Source organism: Pteropus alecto, unplaced genomic scaffold, assembly GCF_000325575.1.
Source record: "Pteropus alecto unplaced genomic scaffold, ASM32557v1 scaffold129, whole genome shotgun sequence".
In the NCBI taxonomy this organism is placed as follows: Eukaryota; Metazoa; Chordata; class Mammalia; order Chiroptera; family Pteropodidae; genus Pteropus; species Pteropus alecto.
The window spans coordinates 1,226,376-1,249,599 of NW_006442597.1; the positions used below are offsets into that span (position 1 = coordinate 1,226,376).

At 51.3% G+C, this 23,224-nt stretch overlaps 1 protein-coding gene across 1 annotated transcript in view; it reads left to right on the forward strand.

Moving 5' to 3' along the window:
* WNK2 (WNK lysine deficient protein kinase 2) overlaps positions 1 to 23,224 on the forward strand; it is a 138,536-nt gene that overhangs the window by 45,438 nt on the left and 69,874 nt on the right. Inside the window, exons 3-6 of the mRNA XM_025040452.1 lie at positions 18,301 to 18,473; positions 18,679 to 18,899; positions 20,446 to 20,603; positions 23,099 to 23,187. Of these exons, the coding sequence (XP_024896220.1) occupies positions 18,301 to 18,473; positions 18,679 to 18,899; positions 20,446 to 20,603; positions 23,099 to 23,187 (641 nt within the window). The remainder of the gene's footprint in view (positions 1 to 18,300; positions 18,474 to 18,678; positions 18,900 to 20,445; positions 20,604 to 23,098; positions 23,188 to 23,224) is intronic.

The window sequence follows — 23,224 nt, forward strand, 5'->3', positions numbered from 1 at the left end:
TCCTGGGTACCTTCAGGGCCAGCGTGCATTTTGGGGCCTATAAGTGGTCTGCCTGGTGTGGGGTCAGGGTGCTGCATGAGGGAAGATCTGCACAGATGGCCGTGTTTGCAATTTATGAAGAGAAGGTTAAAAAGGAGGCCAGAAAGTAAGTAAACTCAGCTGGGTGTACTTCAGAGAAAGAAGATAGATGAATTGAGAAGTGGCAAAACATGTTGAAAGCAATCAGCTAGAAATAAAATGAAGTAAAAGCAGATGAAAAGAAATAATGAGTTTAAAAAAGAAATGGATAGATAATATTTTATAAAAACAAAACACTGAAGGACAGAGGCACGTTGCTTTATTGTTTTGGAGGTGAAACTGCTGGAACCTAGGTCAGTGTGCTGACCTAGCAGAGGCAGAGCTTTCTCCTGACTCCCCACCTCAGGCACTGCTGCTGCCTCTGTCCTATGGATTGCTTGCCTGCTCTAGAACTTCTTGCACGTGGGTCTCAGTGAGTGTTTAGCCTTTCTTGCTGCCTGTGTTCATCAAGATGCTCTTTGGGACTCAGCCCTGGCTGCACCAATCGGCAGTCGATCCCTTGTCCACCATGTGGGCACCAGCAGTCTATCGTCTATCCACCCACTGCTGGATACTTGGGCAGTTTCCAGCCTTGGTGTCACGAGCTGGAGAGGGGAGGCTGAGGTGGACCTGGGGATCTGGGGCTGCTCTCTCCCTGGTTCTTGGCAGCATGAGGCCCCTGCTTGCCTGGCCTGGGGTGGACACACACTCAGGCCCATGCTTTTGGTTTCCCAGGCGCCTGAGCGTGGAGGGCCTTTCATCAGTTCCTGTATCCTTCTTGCAGTGGGTTAGTGTGGTGGCAGCCTGCCAGCTGACATGTCCAGATGACAAAGACCCAGACTCTTGGCCCTCTTGCTGCCCCGCTTGTCTGTCTGTTCCTCTGAGGGTCCTGGGAAGCGCAGTACTTTTGGCTCAGGTCTGGCCTGCTTGAAATGGTCTGTCAGCCTCTGTAAATATTTGATGACAGTGATGATAAAACACAAAGGCCTGCTCTGTTCCTGGAGGGGAGTGAGACAGTGACTCTGGAACGTTCCAGCCCTGCTGGCTGCTTCCTGAAGCAGTTTATGGATGAGTTTTTGAGGCAGGCCCTTTGTTTTTGTGAGCAGAACAGGGCTCTTTGGCTGCCTGGCAAGGTGGAGCAGAAGCAGCCTTGCCAACTGGAACCAGCTGGGCCTTCAAGAGGGCTGCAGCTGGGCCAGAGGTCACAGTAGGGTTTCATCCTTCAGACTTGACTTGGGACGAACCCTTGGCCCTAGGCCCATGGTAAGGCTCAGAGGGCCTGGGAGTTGTAGGGTTTGGCATGAGCGCCTAACTGTATGTATAGCAGAGGGGTCATTGACCAGCCTGGACTGTCGGGCCCTGCTGGGCTCAGTTGAGCTGCCATGGGTGCATTGTATGTCCTCATGGTCTTGCCCCACATGGCCTACAGGGGCAGCAACGGTACCTGACCCTGATTTCCCTGTCTACTGGCTGCTGGTGCACAGGTTGTGTGTACAGTAGAAATACCCTATTAGGCTTTGCTAGCTTGTGTGGGCACATGTGTTGTCTTGGATTTGCTTGCCAGGGAAGAGGCCTGCCTGCCCTGTAGGTGCTTCCGTCGGAATGACGAGTTTTTTGAGGCAGCCTTGCCCAGGAAGTGTTGATGCCCAGGGTCCTGGAGGTGGGACCAGGGCCCTGTCAGGCAGCAGAGCCTTTTTTCTTGGACAAGGCAGGGACTGGGGAGGGGCCAGTGTTCCATGACTGATGGCCTTTCAACAAAGGGTTTCTGCTGTGTTTTCTCTATGGGAGAAGGAAAATACTGAGGACGGGGTGGGGTAGGTACAGTTTGGTAGAGGTTGAATCATGAGAGTTTCGAAAGACCTTCATCTCTTGAGTATAATTACTAATGGCCGTGATGACAGACTAGGCAATTTCCTGAAAGCTCACCAAGGCCCTTGCTTACGCATGCTGGCATTCTCTGATTGAGTTTTGCTGTATAGCCCTGGGCTGTGGGGACCCGAGGCCCACAAAGGCTATAATGAAGTTGGCCTGTGCTGCCCTGGGCTGCCTTTGCTGGTTCCCTTCACTCTCAGATCCCCCATGGTGATGCCTGAGCTGGGGGGCCAGTAGTCTGGGTGGGGGGTGCTGTCTCGACCATGCACATGCTTGGCTAGGGCATGAAAGTTGGGTGAGGACACCAGCCTTCCTTACGTGTGGCCCAGGGGAAGGTGTGGTGGCCAGAAGGGGGTGCAGGCGTGATCCCGTGGACATAGGGGCCAGGTAGGCAGCAGTAGAGGGTGTAGGAGCCGGGGATGCAGATGAAATGTGGCCGACATGGGGCTTCCTTTTTCACTTACAGAAGGAAAAACCAAAATAAAAGATGGCAGCACTTCTTCAACACACAGCATGATGGCTGGCCCCAGGGAAGTTTGGCAGGGATCCTGCAAGGGTGGCCGCCATGTCCAGGTGCAGGGGTGGGGGGGTGACGGGGGGAAGGAGGATATAGGAGGCTGGGTGATGGAGGCGTCCAAGGTTGCACACCCCAGCCTGGGAATGTTCCAGCTTATGTGCTGGAGGGACTTTGTAGATGTGGTTGATTTGAGGACCCTGAGGTGGTAGGTGATCCTGGGTTACAGGATGGGCCCAGCGTCATCACCTGGGTCCTTATAAAAGGATATAGGAGGATCCCAGGGAGACATAGTGATGGAAGATACCAGGGAACTCGGCATCCTCTAGGAGCTAGACAAGGTGCCAATTCCCCACAAAGCCTTAGGGAGGAGGCAGCCGTGTGTGTGACTTCTTGTCCTGTTTGGGCTGCAGTATTGGGGACTTACTGTGGGAGTGATAGGAAGCCATCACATTTCCCAGTGGACAGAGTGCAGCCCAGGGAAGGGAAAGACTGCCTGTGGCAGGGCACATGGGAGTCTCATGGGCAAGGCTTGCTTTGAGTGGGCCTGGAACTGTTGATGGTGTTCCAGGTTGGTGTTCCTCGAGGGCAGGTGTCAGGGACAGCTGGCTGGGGTGGGGTATCTGGAGTGAATCCTGGAGAGGAAGGGCTCACCTGAGGCCACACTGGGGATGCCTGGTCAGTGGGTATAAGGAGCCATTTCGGCCCTTGGGGGTGGTATGGAAACAGCATTCGAGGACAAGGACCTGATGACTATGTGTGAGGTTCCAGGAGCAACAACCCAGAGGATGGCGGTGGTCCCTCTCCAGGTACCTGTCCATGCAGGCAGCCTTCTGGCTCACATTCCTACTGGGGGCAACAGTAGGAAGTGAGGCCTCCGAAGGCTGCTTGTGATGAAGAACACCCTATGGCCACTGGGGAGAGGTGGTTTCTGAGGGCCAGGGAGGCCTTTGGGAAGAGCCTCTAAGAAGCCTGAGCACGTGGGGCAGAACCTTTGGGCAGGGTGGCCGGGTTGAAGCTGGGGTGCAGGCACAGGAGGACATGTGCACTGTTCTCCATAACAGGGTCAATGTGTGCCAGCGCCAGGGGGCTGAGTGGAACCTGCCAGGGCTGGGGTCTCCCCAGCAGGGAGGGGAGAATGGGCCTGTGTCCTCAGGGCTCCTCCCTCGGGCATCACCGTTGTTTTTGTTGGTGCCCAGAGAGCCATAGCCCAGGGCCAGCGGGCCATCCCGTTGCTCACCCCAGGCCAAGAGTAAATCCAGCCCACAGGAGGTGACAGTTGTAGGTGAGAGGAGTCAGGGAGTATTAGAATATTTTGGACCTATGACACTCAAGTCAGAAATGTGTTCAAGTTTGTGGGAGATCCTGTTTTCCTCCTGGTACTAATGTTACTGTTCAGCACCCTCCCTCACCAAAGTCTGTATTTGCAAGTCACCTTTACCAGTGAGCGGGCATGGGGCACGAGGGCCAGGGCTGGCTGAGTGTTTTGGTGGCACCTTCTCTCCTTCCCACTGACAGGCAGTCTCTCTTGCCCTTGGCCAGCACCTCTCTGCCCCTCCCCCATCTCTGTCTCCCTCCCCATCACTACTGCATCCCCTCTGCATCTGTGTCCTCTATCCCATCTCTCTTTCCCCACCTATCTTTATCCCCTCCCCCATTTACATCTCCTTCCCTTCTCTGTTCCTCCCCCATCGGTGTTCCCTTCCCTACAATCTATACACACATCCACCCACATCTCACCCCATATCTCAGCCATCCTCCCCATCTCTTTCCCCCCTCCCCATATCTACTCCCCCTTCTCTGCTCCTCCACCCCACATCCCTGTTCCCCCTCCTCAATCTTTGCTTCAACCTCTGGTCCCCATTACCCTATTTTTGTCCCTTCTTCCTATCTCTGCCCCTTTCCCTCCATCTCTGGTCTCTACATTGCTGTCCCTCTTCCTCCATTTCTGTGCCCTCTCCCCCACCTGTCTCCCATCTCTGTCCCCACCCGCTGCCGGCTGGAGCCCTGTATCCATAGCAACTATTGCTGCTGTGGAAGCTGGCACCTGCTCCCTCATCCCGTGGGGAGGTATTTTTGGCACTGCGGAGATTTTATTTTATTTTATCTTTGGTGTTGACTTACTCTTTGAGTGAGCAGTACACTGAGGGAGCTGGGAGCAGAATTCAAGGATACTTTGCCTTGAGGGCAACTGGTGTGAGGGCTGCAGCATGGGGTCCTGTAGATGCAAGTCCTTCCCTGTAGGGTCCTGTAGATGCGATCTTTCATTATGGGACCCTGGAGGTGCAGCCCTTCCCCATGGGGTCCTGTTGCCATGGTCCTTCGCCACTGAATTTTGTAGACATGGCCCTTCTTCTTGGGGTCCAGTAGATGTGACCCTTCCCTGTGGGGTCCTGTAGACAGCATAGAGACATTGACTCTCTTGTGCAGCCTCTGGGGCAGCTGATCATGGGGGTCACAGGTTGTACTTGGGGCTCTGGACAGTGTCTCTGATAACAGGAGAATCTTAGGGTGGGTGAGCTTGGACATGAGGTTAGCCTGAGCGAAGCCCCTCGGCTTGGGGCTGAGTCCATAGTCACAATAACAGTTCATCTGTTGCACCCAGGGCAGTTGCTTTTTAGGCACCAACCGCAGCCTAGACCCCATGTGGGGCCTCATGGGGCCTGTTATGCAATCATGCCTCAGGCTTGTTATATAAATGAGGACACTGATGCCACCAGGGGGTGGTCCCAGGCTTCTCAGCTTGGCTTCTCCTTCTGAGACATAGTCCTGCTTCCCCAAGGCCCAGCAAGGTGGACAGCATGGTGTCTGGAGTCAGCTTCTTCCCCTACCGTGTGGGCCTCCCTCATTTCTTTGGATGTAAGGGATGCTTTCCCCCTTGTTCTGGTCCTGGCAGCTCTGAGCACAGATTATCCCAGTATTTGGCACCCATCCTGACCCAGTGTCACCCCTTAGGGTGTGGGAGCTATCCTGCTTAGCTGATTACACTTGGGCGTTGTGGCTGTGGGGACGGTGGATTTCCAAGTATCCTTAATTAGGGACACCAGGAACGGTGGCGACTGCTAGGTAGGGGCCAGGCGGTGGGTAAATGGGTCATCCTATGACCCAGCACTGGGGCCGATGTGCCAGGCCTGCCCTCGAGGAGCAGGTGCTGAGGATGGTCCACGTTGTGCCTGCTACCATCAGAGAGGGAGCAAGGCCAGTCTGGCATGGCCCCAGCTTATCACGCCCCCTCTCCTGAGTTTCCTTGGGGAATGCTGTGAAAGCAACTAGATGGGCAGCCCCTGGAGGGTGCTGAGAACCTTGCCCTGACCCCTTTACCTCTTCATATGCTGAGTGAGGGCAGCTGAGTGAGGGCACCTTGCTCTGACCCCTCTGCCTCTTCATCTGCTTGAGTGAGGGGGCCATGGGGCTGCCACAGTGCCCACACCTGGTCCACCTGCTCCGAGAGGGTTGTGCCTGGTGCATCCAAATCAGGGGCAAGGCCAGCCATGCTGGAAGTTTACTGAGAGCCAGAACATCCCAGTGTTGTTATTTCTGACATGTCAGCTTGGAAATTCCAGGCTAGGAAGTAGAGACTAGAATGATTAACAAATCTTGTCCTAGCCCCAGTTATTATCGGAAGTCTCCTATGTTTAGCTTCCTCTCAAACCCTCAGACCTGGATAAGCTCCCACCTTCAGACCTGAGGGTTGCCTGCCCAGATCTTGGGTCCTTGGCTGCTGGCCCTACAGGCAGGAGTTCCAGCTTCCCCAGCATCTTCAAAAGTTGTGTCTCCTGCCACTCAACACACAGTTAGTTCTCAGAGCATGCTCACAGGGTAGGGCCTGCCCCTCTTCTTTGCCCCTCAAGGAGAGAGAGCCCAGCAGGCGAACATAGTCAGAAGTTTCATGAAGTTCGCTGGACTATAGAGAACCCAAGAAACGGGGAAGGATGAGAAGGTATTGTGCTCTTCACCCTGAACGCAACCCCATTCTCGCGTGTTGTTTTGGTCTCTTGAGGTGACTTTTATTAAATTCCAGCCTGCTGCCTTTCACCCTTGCCTGGTTTCTAGCTGCCCTGAGAACTGCACAGCCTTCATCACTGCCACCAGGCTGTCTCGGGATGTTGGTTATTTCTCAAGACTATAAATAACCATCCTGTGAGCAATCCCAGACATACACACAGGCAGCGAGGTTTTGGACGACTTCTCTGTGGGAGCCCGAGGGTGACAGTCCCAGGCAAGTGTGCAGGACTCTGGAGACGGCTGTGGGTGTATGTCTCTGCTGGTTTCCAGTGTCATAGCACCTGCTGGAATGTCATGTTGTGAGTGAAAATGGAGTTTTTATGTTAATCTGCCACCCTCTTTATAGTTCCTTTAGAAATATTTTGAAAAAAATAGCAGAAATAGATTTTTATAGGTCAGAAGTACATCCTCCTGTCACATGTGCTCCTGTGTTTGTCCTGCTTGTGCGTGTTCACACACATGCAGCCGCCGAGTCCATGGCTGCCCATGGGCCCCAGGGTCTATAGGGCTTGAAGGGCCTTGCTGAGGAGAGCAGCTCCCAGAGGGGACGAAACCTGCGCTGCGCACTGACTGTGCAGGACACCCTCCCCCAGGCTCGTGTCTGGTGTGCTGGGAGTCGCAGGGATGATGGTGACCCCACCTGAGGAGGTCAGGAGCACGGCATGTCCTGTGTTTATGTTGGCCCAGAGTCTACACCTGGACCTGGAATGAGGGTTCCTATGTCAATGGTGAGGAAGTTGATGGGGATGGTTTGTGTGGGACCCTGAGCCAGGGTGTCGTGGGCACCTCTGGCACAGTGAGGGAAGAGCCCACCTGTGGCCTGAGTGACAAAGACGCTGAGGATGTTGACAGTGCTGGAACTTTCTCAGCACTGTGTGCTCTGGTGGAGAGGAGGTGCTATGCGGGTGACAATGTTTGGACCCTGACCCTCGTGCCTGAGGTGACTTGCTGACTGCTCCATGCAGGATTCCTCACGGAAGTGGTATCCCCACCCCTCCCTGCTAAGTGACTCTCTCCCACCAGGCTACACTACTAGGGATATTGGGGAGGCGGGGCTTTTGTGCTTATGTGGGAGAAGAGGCTCTGGAGTGAGGTGATGGCATGGGGCAGCTGGATGCCTCCTGTGCTGGGTGCCTTCAAGGGCATGACTCTACTGTCTCCAAGTGGCCCTGTGGAGGATGAGCTGGTGGGTGGGTACTTTCTGTGTGTGCAGGGATCCTAAGTCCCTTCAAGCCTCCTGGTCCAGAGTAATGTATGCACTCCACTTGGACTGAGACCCACTCACTATCTGTAGCCCTGCTTTCACCTACACCAACCACCCACATTCCTGGGAGCCGGCAGGACAGGTTACAGGTCCACATCCCTGGCAGATGAGTGGGGGGCAGGCAAACAGGCCCTATACCTGGGAGGGTACTCCTGTCTTGGGGATGCAGAGTGAGGGGCATCAGTCACTTATTCATCATCCAGTTATTAATCCCACTTTTCATTCCTTCATTCACTTGCTCCTTCATTTATTTATCTACTTTTTCATCATTCATTTATTCACTGATTCTTTGATATTTATTTACTCCTTCATTCACTTCCTGGCTCTCATGCATCAATTGCGGGACATCCTTAGGCCCCACGAGGAACCATAAAACAGAGGGATTTCCTTACCTTTTTTCTGTGGCTGCTGTGGTTTTTGGCAAAGCCAGATGTTGGAAGGTGAGATAAGGGGGCGTTGGCTTTAGGTGTTAGAGCAGATCCCATTGCTGTGCTTGGTGTAGCTTGCATACCTAGTGTGGTCATACCATGTGTGTTAACAGGGCAGTGTCCCAGAGGGACTGGCCCCGCCCCATCCCTCTGCCTGATAGAGGCCTGCTTGTTTCAGCCAGGCCCATACACATGTGGACACAGTGGATGCCAGGCTGGCCTTGGGTCATGTTCTGACCTGTTGCTTCCAGAGGTGTTGAACCTCTATGAGCCTCAGCTTCCTCTCTGTAAATGGGGTACTACACACTTGTGTGGCTCATAAGGGTGAGTGCTGGGGCCAGAGGTCTTATCTCAGGGTCATCTTCATGGACTTGGTGAGTGACTGTCCAGTAGGTCATGGCCATCAGTAACAGTTTGCCTGAAGGAGAGATAGATGTGGTGTGGAGGAGGTGGGGCCATTCCACACTCTGAGCTCACAGGGTGTCAGACCTCAGAGTTGCTCCTGGGTCTCAGGTTGTTCCTACCTGTTGAAGGCGAGCCATCACAGGTAGAGATGGGGAAGCCCCTATGGGATGCCAGACATAGCTTCTTTAGGTCTCAGTCATGAGATGGGGAGGTAGCTTTACTATCACCTGGGGTGTGAACTCACCTGCAGGAAAGGAACTCCACCGAGCACAGGCTCTTCATTGGATTTGGGATTCTGTTCAATCTTGAGGAAGGACATATGTGCCATCTTCCCATAGGTGATCAAGGCAAGAAGGATAGCTGTGCTTCTGTATGGGCACGCCCTAGGGAGACTTGTTCTGTGGGGGCTAGACAACTGGAAGGGGCAGCATGGAGGATGACAGAGAGCAGGGTAACGGGATTGCATGCTCATTTCTCTGTGCATTTGTAATTTTTAGTCATTATTTTATCGCATATAGTATCCATGTAGTGATAATTTTAACAATAGAGGTGTGGTCTCAGATATGTCTGCCTTTAATTAGATGAACCATTCTTGGAGTGCTGGGCTTTGTTGGGTAGTTTAAAGTTTGTACTTGAAAGCTTGTTACGCATTCTTATATATATATTTTTTAGTGGTTCCACTAGAGATTACAACACTTTTCCTTGATTATTAAAGTCTGATATAAACTAGTAGACCTTAGAACATTGAACGCCATCTCCCCCCGCCCCGCCTGCCATTTGTGATATTGCTTCTGAGATTTTCTTTGTGTGTTCAATTTTCAGGAGGTTTTTTGTTTGTTTGTTTTATATGTTTTTTACTGTAATGTGCCTTGGTGTGATTTTCTTTGTGTTTAACTTGGTTGGGGTTCATAGCACTTCTTGAATCTATGTCTGGATGTCTTGCTTCAGTTTTGGAAAACTTGTTTTTTAAATATTGCATTATTCCATTCTTTATGCCTTTTTTTTCCCCAAAACCCCATTTATACATAGGATAGACCTTTTCACTGTGTTCTTTAAGTTTTCTTTATCCTCTTTCCCATCTTTTCCATCCATTTGTCTTTCCATGTTTTAGTCCATATATTTCTATTGACATGTCTTCCAGTTTCCTGATCCTGTTTTCAGCTATGTCTAATCTACTGTTAAACCCATATATTGAGTTCCCAATTTCATTTCTTCTAGCTTTAATTCAATTCTTATTTCACAGATTTTAGTTTTGATGAAATTATCTATCTTGTTATCTGTTTTCTTGAACATACTAATCATGATAATTTTAAAGTCTGTGTCTGATAACTATAGTATAGTGCTGTTACCTGTTTTTTCCCTCTTGATTTTCTATTGTTTGGTCTTGTTTCCTGATCTAGAGCAAAAGCCTGGGCATTCCCCAAGGCCTTCTTTCCTTAGCAGGCCCTGTCAGACTGTGGAAGCTTTTTCTAGCATTTCAGCTTCTAGTCTAATGCATAGTGCTGACACTCTAGTATAGCACTGTCTTCTAATATAGAAGTGTAACGTAAGCCACGTATATAATACTCAATTTAATAGTCACGTTAAAAGAATAAAAAGACTGGTGGAATTAATTTTAATAATGTATTTTCTTTAATTCAATATATACATAATATTATTGTTTTAACATGTAATTAATACAAGATTATTAATACAAAATTTAAAATTCATTTTAAAAAATACTGTCTTAGATATCTAGTGTGTATCTTACACTTAGATTATATCTCATTTTGGACTAGCTGCATCTCAAGTACTCATAGCTGTTATCTCAGACCACATAACTCTAGAGGAGAATGTGCTGAATGACTTCCAGAGAAGTCATATCCTGACCTGGTGGCTCATCACGTGCTTGTGCACTGTGTGCTTGCTGTCTAACCTGGATTGTCGCCCCAAGGCTTTGCTGCCAGCTTGGAGAAGAGCCAAGAAGTTAGTTCACAGGATTGGGGTAGATGTGAGCTGCAGGGCTTTCCCTCACCCCAGATTACCCTGGGCTTCATGGTCCTTTGTGGCCCTGATCACATGTGTTGGTTTATCTATCCATGCTCCCTTCCCACTACCATACACCTTGCAGTGCCTGGCCCAGAGAGACACTCCTCTGCCCTGTACCCTGGTGTAGCACCTACCTCAGGAGGACATTGTGGATGTTTAGGCCTGGCCGCATGTCCACTCAGCAGATACCAGCCTGAGGCCATCAATGGCCAAAATCCCTACTGCTTGACCTGAAAGGTCATCTTAGATCTGTTGATGTTTAGGCCACATAGAGTCTCTGGACAGGAGAAGAGTGAGGTCCAGGCAACTTCTTTCTGGGGGTGGGGTTTAGAGGACTTGGCCGTATGGGGCCTTCTGTAAGAGGAGGCATTAGAGTCCCCCACTTCTGTGTTCCTGAGGACCCAGAGCTGGGGGTCTGGGTGTTCCCTGGGGTGGAAGATGTGTGAAGGGTGTCTGCTTTCTGGGGAAGGGTATATAGGATTCAGCAGATTGCTACCCTGGGGTGTCCCAGGCTTTGGACCCTGTGCAATGAGTGGGGCAGCTGCTTGACAAAAGGGAAGGGCTCCTGACTGGCCCCACCCCAAAGGGGCTGTTCTGTCAACAGTCTGGCCCTGGGTGTGTGGGGTGTTGGCTACCCTGTCCCCCACCCCCCACAGGCATGGTCCTTGGTTGAAGTATATGTCTTCATTGACTGTGTCCATGATGCATCCACATCTATATTTAGGTGTCCCCATCGGGCAGTGGCCTAGGGTGGGGCTAGCCTTTCTTAGAAAACAGACATGTGGTATAGTCAGCTGCATGGGTGGCCACCGCCCAGCTTCTGTAGGCTGGGCTTCAGAGTCACCTTGGATAGTGCCAGCACTCTTGGTTGGGTCCCGCATGTCCTCTTGGGAACCTGAGGAGGGAGTTGCTGGTGGGTGTTCTCTTGCTGGCTCCTGTTTGCATTTCACACCATGATGACCTGCTGCTCTGGCCCAGGTCCCAGGTCCTGGGGTTAGAGCAGACATGTCCCTGAGAAAAGCAAAGCCCTCCTCGATGCCACCATCCTGCACATTGTCTGCTGACCTGGCCTCAGTGGTTTCTCTTGTCCCACCTGAGAGTGGCTGTGTCAGGAGGAAGCAAGTCTTGGCCATGGCTGTCTGTCCTTGCCCTGGACCATCTCTGTGGCTGGTTCAGGTCTACACATGGCCTATGTGAGGCCTGAGGTCCCTGGGGGAGGTTTTGTGGGGTGGAGGGCCTAGGGACGGGTACTGTGGGAGAACTCAGGCCTGCCTAGCTTTCTGCTGCTGCAGGGCGTGCTGGTGACCTATGGTGGTGTTCCCAAGTAGATCCTCCCTCAACCGCCTAGCCTGCCTGTTCTCAGAGGAGTGGAGTCCTCCCCTGCCCCCTTCCCCTCCAGGTGCTCTTCCTTCTCTTGGGCTCCTCCTCAGCCTGTCCCCTCTGTGTGGTAACCGCTTCTACTGGCTTCCTACCATGGCACTGTCTGTGCTCCGTGATGAGGAGGTTGGGCAGGCCTGGGGTCAGTAGGGGCTTGCACCCTGCCCATGGCCTAGGGCTTGGGTAGGGCAGAGGCCTTTGTCCCAAGAGTGCCCAGCACAGAAGATCTGTCCCAAAACTGACCTGCTGTGCTTATGCAAGGGATGGGAGCTCCCTGACAGGCAGGCAGGGGGCATCCCCACCTACCCCGAATCTCACTTCATGGCTCGCTCTGCCCAGATCCCAATGAAGGCCTGGGGATGGTGGCCACCGTGGATGGGGGTTCATACTGCAGTGTCCATAGAACCAGAGGAAGCCCTAATGGGGCTGCCAGCTGGTCCTGAAGGATTTCTTGTGGTTGGGGACACACTTGGATTGAGTCTAGAGAGCTCTGTGACATGGCATAACTGGCTCCCCTACCCCTGAGCCTGAGGTGAAGAGAAGCAATGCTGGCCTGTGCTCATTCTGGTGATAATTAGTTCACTGTGGATGATGTATGAAGGGATTGGGAATAAAGCATGTTCAGTCACATTTGTTATTTGTTTGGTCAACTGCAAACTACTGATTGTCACAGTAACTCAATCCAGAAAAACATATGACCCTCAGAGCTGTATGACCATAGGAAATGAAAAACTGAAATTCCAATAAACATCATTTTAAGACAGAGAAGTATGGTCAGGTGGTCAATAAAAGGCTGTCAGGAAAACTGTGTTACATGAGGTCTGTGGGAGTGGAAGTACAGATCCGGACTGGAGTTTTATTCACGTATTTGTAAAATGGCTGGAGAGACTATCAAATTCCATGGGAACTGTTTCAAAGAGGATTAAAACAATGTCAGCATTTACAGATGCTAGAGATGATGTCCTTTACAATTCCTTAACTTACGATGAAGTAGCAGAAATCCTAGCTTGCACATAGCAAAGGCACCTAGTTTTACAGTCTCCTGTAGGTGGCAGGCAGGGCTGGCCCATGGGATTGGCCACTGGTGGTATTGCCTTTTGAGGGAAGAGCAGGAGTCCTGATATGGCCTTTAAAAGAGCAAAGGCCCATTAAAGACACTAGTGTTGAGTCATTTATGTACCTCTCCACTTTAAAGAAGATGGTATTGTTTATAAAAGCAGTGAGTGGCTGGATAGCAACGTTCAGCTGTCCTCCTCAGGGAATTACAACCTTCTTGGCCCTTGTGACAGGGAAGCTGTGATTGCTGGAGTGCCTTACCCTCCGAGCTGTCTACTTACTGAGATTTTACCCCCAGCCCCTGCCCAGAGGGATCTTTTCTTTTTCGTGCTTCCTCAGACTGGGGAGCGGGGGCGTATCTTATGTGTTAGCAGCAGCCCCGAGAACTATTTGTTTTAATAATAACACCTTTATTTTAAAGGTGAGTTAGAAAAAGCATACATTGTGCACCTGTGATTTCACATATTTTATTGCTTAGATAAGGTTAAGGAGAGCACTTGGAGTTAAAAGAAGTGAGTTTATTTTTAAAACTACAGTAAATATTAGAGGGAGCAGGTTGCAGCTCAAAATGTGAGACATCACTATCTGTCAGGGTCTCTCCCTTGGCGGCCCCCTGTAGGAACTCAACACCTTCTTGTTGTCCCTGTAATGCTGACCCCTGTGTGGACATAAGCCACACTCCACCTGTTCACCTGGGACCTCACACCTACATGCAAGATGCTTCCTCCTAGAATACCTGCTCTGCCAGTGCCCTAGGTGGATGAGGGCTGTCCTTCCCCCTAGGCCACAGGAACTTTTCCTCTAGCCCAAGAGTGTCCCTGGCTGGCACTGCCCAACCATCTCTTCACTGTGTTTTTAGCTGCAGTGTAATTGCATGTTTATTTGTTTTTAGCCGCAGTGAAATTGCATGTTTATCTGTTACCTACTCCCCCTGAGGTTGTCCACAGCCCGTACCTGAAACCGAGAGCCTCAGTGACCATCTGGTGACTGAGTTGGGCCTGTAGCTGCCCATCAGGTGCAAGGTTTGCGGGGGACAGAGCAGCACCCTTTCCACCGAGGTGACTGTCCTGAGTGTCAGATATCCTCCCCACCCTCTGCCCTGTTCTGGGCCAACTCTGTTCCTGGAGCTGCCTGTTCTGAGCTGACTTAGTACCTGGATTCTTGTCCTGGCCTGATTTCCCTGTACAAGGGACAGGTCTCAACAGACTCTTGAAGCCTTTTTTTATTTTGTTTTGATTGATGACCTAACGCAGCTGGAGAGAGGTCCTCTGCCAGGTTGTCACCCCAAGACTCTACTGATTCTGGGCATTCTCCTTCCAGCTACTTTTTATCCCTTTCTGCCCTATGTATGTGGATTCCATATTCCCCTGGCTGGACTTAGGATGGCTGGGCAGTTCCATCCTTGTGAGATTGGTTGGGCTTAGCCTGGTTGAAAGGAGATGGCTGTAGAACTACACCGAGAGCAGGAGGGTGGCCTTCTGGGTCTCAGGACTTCCGCTCTCCCTGATGGGGCTGTTAGGGCAGAGATGATGACTCCTGAGTCATGCGAGAGAGGGCTTTCAGATCCAGGGCTATCCTCCTCTGACTGCTTTGGCTGTCTGACCCAAGCACCCTGTCTCACCTCACTGTCCCTACTCTGAGGGTGACTTTTGAGACTGGCTGGGCCTTTTTCCTGTAGGAGACAAGAGCCAGCTTTGTCCAAAATGCTTTATTCTTTGTAATCTGATCAGCCTTCACTATCTCTGGGAGAGCAGGAGCCACTAATTCAGGCAGCACTAGGGCTTGGTGGCAGGGAGGCTGGGCTAAGTGACCTGTCCTCCCTGTCTGCGTGTGAGCATCTGTAGCCCAGCCTCCCAGTACTGTACCTCAAGAACAACCCGACTGGCAGGACTTGAGGGTCCTACGGAGATCAGGAACTTTCTTCCTTCCCTGGTTGATGACTTCCAGCTGTCCCAGCATGTCAGGTAATGAATTCATCCCACAAGCAGTGATGATGGCCAGTTGCTGGGGTGGCTCTGCCTCCATAGAGTTGCCGATCTCATGGGGCTGACCAGCAATCAACAAACAATGATAAGGACTTAGGCCAGCTCTGCAAGGGGATGCCAGGCAGCACGCTGCAGGCGGGCTCTGGGCAGTGCTCTGAAGACACACAACTGACCTTTTAAATTATCAAGCAGTGTGTCACCTAGTTAAAAATAGCCTGGTGGCTTAGAACATAAAATAAGGTCTGTCCACCCCCCATCCCCCAAGCCCAGCTCCAAGAGCTACTGTCATGAAGACCTGTGTCTTTGTCGCCATTAGCCCGTATCTGTCACAGAAAATCAGACTGAAGCACATAGAGGGCACTTTCTTCCTCTCTCAGTTGTTATTTGTTTATAACATGAACCTTTTGCTCTGACTACAGTGAAATCTTTTACTTTGCTGTTGGTTGATGTTGAAATGCTGGCTAAAACAATTTATACTGTAAGTGATTCTCTGAGTTTTCTCTAGAATCAGTGACCGGACCTTTGGAAGGGAATTGGAACTGAAATGTCATTTCCCAAAGTTAGCTGCCTGGCAAGGAGCAGTGCAGGGGACATCCCACAGCCTGGCTTCCTTTACTCAGTGTGGCCAAGTTCAGCAGCAGGCAGGGCTTGCTGCATTCCCTCTGCTGTGTTGTGCTGTGTTGTTCAGAAACACTCCTTCCAGTGACTGTTTCACCTGGGGTGCCTGGGAGTCACCTTCGAGTTCTCTAGTGTCTGAGAATCAGTCCTGGGGCCGCAGGTTCGACATCTGTTTGGCTGGGTATAGAGTTCCAGGTCAGAGGCAGCACTTTGAGGGGGCTGCCCCACCAGCTGCACTGCAGTCAGGGTTGCCCAGGAGACACAACTGCCCCAAGCTCCTTGGTGGGCTTGCTCTCGGCCCTCAGGAGTCCGAATTTTATTGGAACTGGTCTGGTGGTGGGTCATTTTTCATTTACTCTGACCTGGCTGGGGCACAGGCTTTTATTCTGAATAGTTCTGCCTTCAGCTCAGAGAAATTCTATCCCACTGTCTTTCTCCTTCCTGATATCTTCTTTCTTCTTGGAACTCCTGTTACATGTTATTAGTCTTCCAGCTGATTCTTTCGTGTCTCTTGATGTTTCTCTTTTATTTCTCACATTTGGTTTTCGGATGTTTTCACTTTTTTTTTAATGTTTGAAAAATTGAGCAATAACTGACATACAAAGAAACACATAAGTATACAAGCAGATGTACATGCTGATGTAACCAAGTCTTCTGTTACATGTAGAGCATCGCTGTTGCCTCCTAGATTCTCAGCTTGTGCACCTCCCCCAACCTAGAGCAAGCACTGTAGTAGTTTCAGTCCCACTCATTAATTTTGCCTTTTCTGGAGTTTGGGGTTTGTGAGCGGATCTGCTCTGAACCCCATATACTTGTCTTCTTTGGTTGTCTGTCTTTGGTGGGTACCCGGCAGGGAGTATCTGGGCCTAGAGCTGGGTGTGAACATGCTGAGGCTTCTCCAAGGCTTGTGCCACATGCACTTCCAACAGCCTCGTGTATGGAGGGTTTAGCTTCCCTGCTGTCCAGCGGTTGGAAAGATCCTTTTTATTTTACCCTGCTGGTGGGTGTGAGTGAGATCTTGTGGTTGTAATTGGCGTTTTCCTGGTGACTCGGGGTATGCTTTCATGTGCTTATTGGCCATTTCTTCCTCTTCTTTTGTGACATACAGTCTTTTTTTATTATCGAGTTACAGGAGTTCATCTTTATTCTGGATCTGAGTCCCATGTCAAACACATGTATTGGGAATAATATTTCCCAGTTGGTGGCTTGACTTTTATTTTCTTAAATAAATCATCATTTTTGATGAATGGAACATGTTTCCATGTTATTATCTACATTCAACATAGACTTTTTGTGCTTAATGTTTCATTGGATTATGGGATATCTTATTTTTAAAACATCGAGCTTTAATTTGCAAGAGGTTTTTCTTGATTGTTACTTTTTAAAGTATAAAGTTGGTCTTATTTATGTGTGCCAGCCTCTTGGGTCCATGTGAGGACATGAACTAGATGTTTTTGAAGTGGACTTTGTCCCTGAATTATTTGTTTTTCTGGGATCAGCCATTCTGAGGGTTTCTCCTGGCATTTTTTTTGCTCTGTTGGTGATCATGCCGTCTGTTCCCACTTTTGCATGGAGAGACTGACAAGGATTTGGAGGGGGTTGGAGCTGGCGGGAAGGAGAGTACCTAAATGGGTATAGTGCCACTTGGGACAGAATTCCTTAACCACATGACTGATCATGATCCCAGGACCCCCCCCCTCCTCCCTGGATTGGTTGGGGTCTGGCTTTATGTCCTTCGGAGTGTTCCTGAAGGACCCCGGGGGACTTGGCCTGTTTCATTTCAGCTTTGATTTCTCTCCATCTGTCCAAATGCACCTCTTCTGTCTTCCTGGAACTCCTCGAAGCTCCCCCTTCCATGTTCAGTTGTTTTTATGTTTCTCTGGGAGTTCTCCTGGTGGGAGGGCCAGGTGTGTATTCTGTGGGCTGTGTGGCCTGTTGGACTAGGACAGAGGTGACACTGGGGGTCATGTGCTCAGGCAGGAGGAGAAGGCTGCACTTGGGGCCTTTGGAAGTGAGGATCATCTGTGAGATGAAATTGGAAGTAGCAGAGTGCTTGCGGTTTGTTCTGAGTGCTCTGTTTTGAGAATCCATGGGTGGGTTTTAGGAATGGAAAGGCCAAGATCCAGGCTGCTGGGGCGGACAAGGTGAGGGCATGGGTGGTGGCAGATGAGGGTGGTGGGGAGACACTGCAGCCTATGGGTTGGGGTGTTAGAGGGTGTTCAGATGTGCTGAGGGTGTTGGGCACAGGTGGCCCCAGGCCCAGGAGATTTGTGTGCCATGTCTTCTAGCACTGTCGTGGGCTTGGCTGGGACTCTGGTCTTCATTCACTGCTCTTGCCTCTGATCTCTCTCCTGGTTTTCTGGTTCTTATCTGTTGTGTTCATGAATGCATCCTCAAAGTTGTGTATAAATTCTTTGTTTTAACCATATTCCATCACTGGATGTATAGGTCGCAAGGCCTTTGATGTTTTTAGAAAAGTACGTGAGCGTTGCAGTGGTTTTCGAGGTGTCTCTGGGTCCTGGAGACCTTTTTGATGAGCTCCTTGTGCAGTGTGGGACTCCTCCAGGTTGGTCCTCCCCCTCCGTTGTACTCCCTGAGCAAAAGGAGGCAGCCTGGCTGGCCCTGTCCAGGATTACCTGGCTCTGTGGGAGAGCATGGCGGTGTCCCTCTCAGCCGTGTGTGTCTCTCTAGGACCGGAAGCTCACCAAGCTGGAGCGACAGCGGTTCAAGGAGGAGGCCGAGATGCTAAAGGGTCTGCAGCACCCCAATATTGTGCGCTTTTACGACTTCTGGGAGTCCAGTGCCAAGGGGAAGCGGTGCATCGTACTGGTTACCGAGCTGATGACCTCAGGGACACTGAAGACGTGAGCGTGCCTCCTGGCTCACTGGTCGGGGCCTCAGGGTGGGCTTGGCCCAGGGTGCAGGGCTCATGATGGCTTGGGCGATCCTAGTTGGTATGTGGCCAGCACTCTTCCCTTATAAGTGTCTCTGTTTGGGTGATAAGTACATGGCCCCCAGCAGTGGGAAACCCTTCCCCACATGAGTAGCTGGTGAGCTACGCTCCTGCAGGTACCTGAAGCGGTTCAAGGTGATGAAGCCTAAGGTGCTGCGCAGCTGGTGCCGGCAGATCCTGAAGGGGCTGCTGTTCCTGCACACCAGAACGCCCCCCATCATCCACCGGGACCTCAAGTGTGACAACATCTTCATCACCGGACCCACTGGCTCTGTGAAGATTGGCGACTTGGGCCTGGCCACCCTCAAGAGAGCATCCTTTGCTAAGAGTGTGATAGGTAAGCCCGCCTTTGTACTGCCCCTTGGGCCCCTGAGCTAAGCCGTGGCCCTGCTGGCTGGTGCCTGTGAGTCTCTGGGTACTCAGGAGCAGGAAGGAGGTGACAGAGGGATGTGGGGATTCTGTGGTTGGCGACGCTGGAGCTGGCCTTGGCAGGTGTCGAGGTGACACCCAGGCTGTGGGGCCCATGGAAGGCTCCCAGGGGTGTTTGTGCTGGAGTGAGCAAGCCTTGAGTCTGTGCGTGGGCCCTGGGGGCTGAGGGATTCCCTGTGGATGCTGGTTTACTGTACATTTTTGCCTCTGTGTATCTTGTCTTCCTTTGAGAAGCTACCTAGTTTGTAGCTGCCTTTCATAGTAGAGATGGTACGTCTGGTGTCCTGTATGCTGGCTCCATTTGGGGTCCTGGCATATAGTGGGCGCTATGTGTCCACCAGGTCCAGGTCCTAGGCAGGGGCTCTTCCTGGCTTTGCAAAGAGAGCGCTTGGAGGGGCTGTAGGGTGGCTATATATGGTGTCTGACACATCAAGCCGTGGGGTCCGATGGCTCCAGGTGTGGCTCCGAAAGCCATCCCAGAGATAGCCGTGTAAACATTTTGATGACCCCACCATGTGCTTTTTAACACAATAGTTAGTTCATGCTATTTTGCATGTGCTGTTTTAAAAAACTGGGACATTTTGAAAATCTTCCAAAGTCAACAGAGAAGTTAAAAGCAGTCTCATTGAAGTAGATGCCCCTTTTCTTTACATTCAGCTTGACTGATGCTCAGACCTATTTTTATAAAAGGATTGTGTGATTTTTAAAGTAGAAGTTTATTACAGAAAAATTAAAAAACCCAGACCAGTGTAACTAAAGAAGAAAATCAGCCATAACCCCATCTGCCAGACGAGTCATTTTGGTCTGTGCTTGTGGTTTTGTATAGGTGAGGTCAGCATGTACATGCAGTGTATATTTTGTTTATTTTACTCAGTCCATTGTAAGTCTTCATGTCCTTAAAAATTCAGAGTGAACATTATTTTAAAATCTTTCGTGATTTGAATGTGTGAGTAGTTCCTACCTTAAACCTCTGAATTATTTGCCAAGTAAATGGCACCTGCCCAGCCACCCTCAGATCATTGTGCGTGATGCCTGACACTCTGCTGTGTGGTGTGTCTGGGGATATTTGGGCCTTTCTGGGTTTTTGCAATTTAAGCAGCTCTGTTATGATCACAAGTTTTTGTCTGCTCTGGGCTATCTGGGCCTGTGCTGGGAGGGTGTGCTGGCTGGAGTTCTGCCTTCCCGATGAAAGGCACCTTCAGCCTTTTTGGGCATAGACCCAGTTTCTGGGAAGTAATAGTCTCCCAGCTCTGTGGACTGATCCAACCCAGACTTAGGAGGGCGCAGGAGGAATTTTCCAGAACTTTTGTCTGCAGAGTACTTCTGTTTGAATCAGGATTTCAGGACCGATGGCATGGCATGTGGATGGGGGAGGAGGCGTGGGGGCTCTGAGGGGCCCAGGGTGCTCTCAGGCTTATGACAACCAACCCTGCATCTGTTGTTCCTGGGCCCAGGTACTCCTGAGTTCATGGCACCTGAGATGTACGAGGAGCACTATGACGAGTCGGTGGATGTCTACGCCTTCGGGATGTGCATGTTGGAGATGGCCACCTCGGAGTACCCCTACTCGGAGTGCCAGAACGCCGCCCAGATCTACAGGAAGGTCACCTGTGTGAGTCCCCTGGCCACTGCATTGGCCTGTGTGTCCCAGCTGGACTCTGTGTGCCTTCATGAAATCCTCCTAACAGCTGTGTGAGGAAAGGGACTAGGCCATTTCACAGATGAGGAGACAGGGGGGTGGTTGCTCAGGTCTCTTAGGTATTAGTAGAACCCACACAACAGTAGTAATAACATAGGTGCTGGGGGTGGTGCCTGGAGGTGATGATCAGGGCCTCACAGTGCTGCAGAGCTGGGGCCCCCTGCCAGGTGCCCAGGCTCCCTGTCCTTGGAACCTCTTTTCTTGGCCACTCTGAGGACCACTGGCTTTTCTGTCTTCCAGTATGTCCCCAGGATTTAATTGGACAGATCATCCTGTCCTCCCTTTGCGGCTGTCCTGCCTGGTTGGGAAGTATCCAAGGGAGTATCCAAGGCAGGGTAGCTGGACTGTGGCTTTTCTGGGCTCTAGTTCATCACTGTCCTTCTCCGCCCACAGCACTTGACCACATGGCTCCCAAGGGTTGGCTTTGTTACCCCAGACCCTGGTACACCCTCACTGCTTCTGCACAAGGGGCCTGGTTCTTGTCACCCTCGTCCTGCCCTCCTCCCTGAAGGTCATTGCTCATCTCCTTTGATTCTTAATTCTGAGTTAACAGTAACTTGTTTGCTCTGAGCCCCTCCTGTGTGCCACTGAGGCTTCGAGCTGGTGGCACTTGTGAGTGCGGGTCAGAGGCCCACAGTTAGATGTGTAGCTCCTAGTGGTGCTGGCAGGAGAGAGTTGTGGACACTGTTCTCTGGTGGGTGGGGGGACCTGAGGAAGCTCAGGGCTTCACTTGCAGGCCTTGGAGGTGCCAGTGCCGGGGTGCAGGAGGAGCAGCCCGAAGACCATTGTTCTGGTTTATCTGCTGGCCTAAGGGAGACAGGGACTGAGCCCCCTTGGCACATGCTCCTCAGCCAACATGGTGCTCCCAGCAGCTCCACTGCCCTGTTTAGGTCCCAGGAAACAGAGCACACCCAGGTCCCAAGGCCCTGTGTTGCCTGTGTTGGTTTGGGCAAAGCAAAGCTCAGCCCCACCCTGCCTTCCCGAGGAAACCAGATGGGAGCGTGTTCCCTGATCCTCAGTGTGTCCTTCGTTCAGTGACATCCTTGTGTTCCTGCTGGCCCCTCACTGTGCTCTCACATGCTGGGTCAGCCTCCGACACATGTCCCTGCCCCAGAGTCTGGTGGGGTCACTGCGCCGTTGGCTTTCAGCTGCCCTGACTCCATGTTTCTGAGCCCCTTCAGAATGGTACCTTGTTCCTCTGGCACATTCTTCACCAGCTTTGAGGTCCTTAGTCTTTCAGAGATTTAAATGACAGTGTGTTCATAGTTTCTCAGACCACCAACCCCATAGGAATCTTGGCCTTTCCTCCTGGCGTAATTAAACCTCTTCTTCTGTTGGCTTCAGTAGAAAGGCCCTGGGGTCTCATTAGCAAGGGGAAACCCTCAGCCACTTCTAAGTCCCAGGGTTCTGCCTGCTGCAAACTTCCCTGCATATTGGGCACAGTACGACCCCTGTTGGTTACAGGCATGGGTCCCAGGAATCAGGGGTTTGGTGGGTACAGGGGGCCACACCTCAATTTGTGGGAGTCGCTGTGGATCCTGTACTTCTAGTCTGTCCCCGGGCTGTGGATGGGCCTCCATCTTCCTGCCATCCCTCATTGTGGGAAAATGTATGCTTCCTATTTTGTACATGAAAAAAGAAATCAGGACAGGCCTTTGAAGGTGGAGTTTTGCTAAAAGAAGATGACGGTTGAACCCTCAGTGTGTTTAAAATGTTTAAAAACCTCCCTCTCCCAGTAGATTACAAATAAACTGTGATCTGACTCCTGCTTCTGGAATCCCTTCAGTTTGCTGGTTCTGCTTCCCCCATACCATAGCCAGATGGCTGAGCAGTGGCCGCCCTTCACTGGCACCTGTTGGGTCTCTGGTCAGTGTGGATGCTTGGCCACACCCTGGCACCTGAAAGTCCTCTGGTCTGACTCATGGCCATGGAACTGAATGGCAGAACTGCATGGCACGGACTGTTTGCAAAACCTTTGAGCAGCCAGGCCTTGGAGGTCAACCCTGCTGTGGCCACAGTGGGGCCAATCTCTGGTGGCCCTTGACCAACAACAGTGATCACAGATAGTGCTCCTAGCATTCTTGAGTAGAGATGTGGTAAGAAGGGCCGAGCTGTTGGAACAGTTTCTCTTCTAGCCTCTGAGACCCTCCAGGTGACGTTGGAGGCCCCGGCTTGCCAGGTAGGGCTTCGAACAGATCCACTCTGCCCCACCCTCCTCCTCTGTACAGCAGAGTGAGGGAGCATCCCCTAGTCTGTCTTCCCCAGACCTCCCTGCTACAGCCAACCTATCCCCCAAGCCTCTGTGCTTCCTGCCTTTTCTCCTGAGGCGGTTAGTGTGCAGTATGCAAGAAGTAGACACCTTGAAGAGGCCAGTTCTGTGTCAGGTGATTTTGCTCATCCATCTTCAGGGCATCAAGCCAGCCAGCTTTGAGAAAGTGCACGATCCAGAAATCAAGGAGATTATTGGGGAGTGTATCTGCAAAAACAAGGAAGAGAGGTGAGTTCCCGGCAGTGCTGGGTCTGGGGTGTTTCTC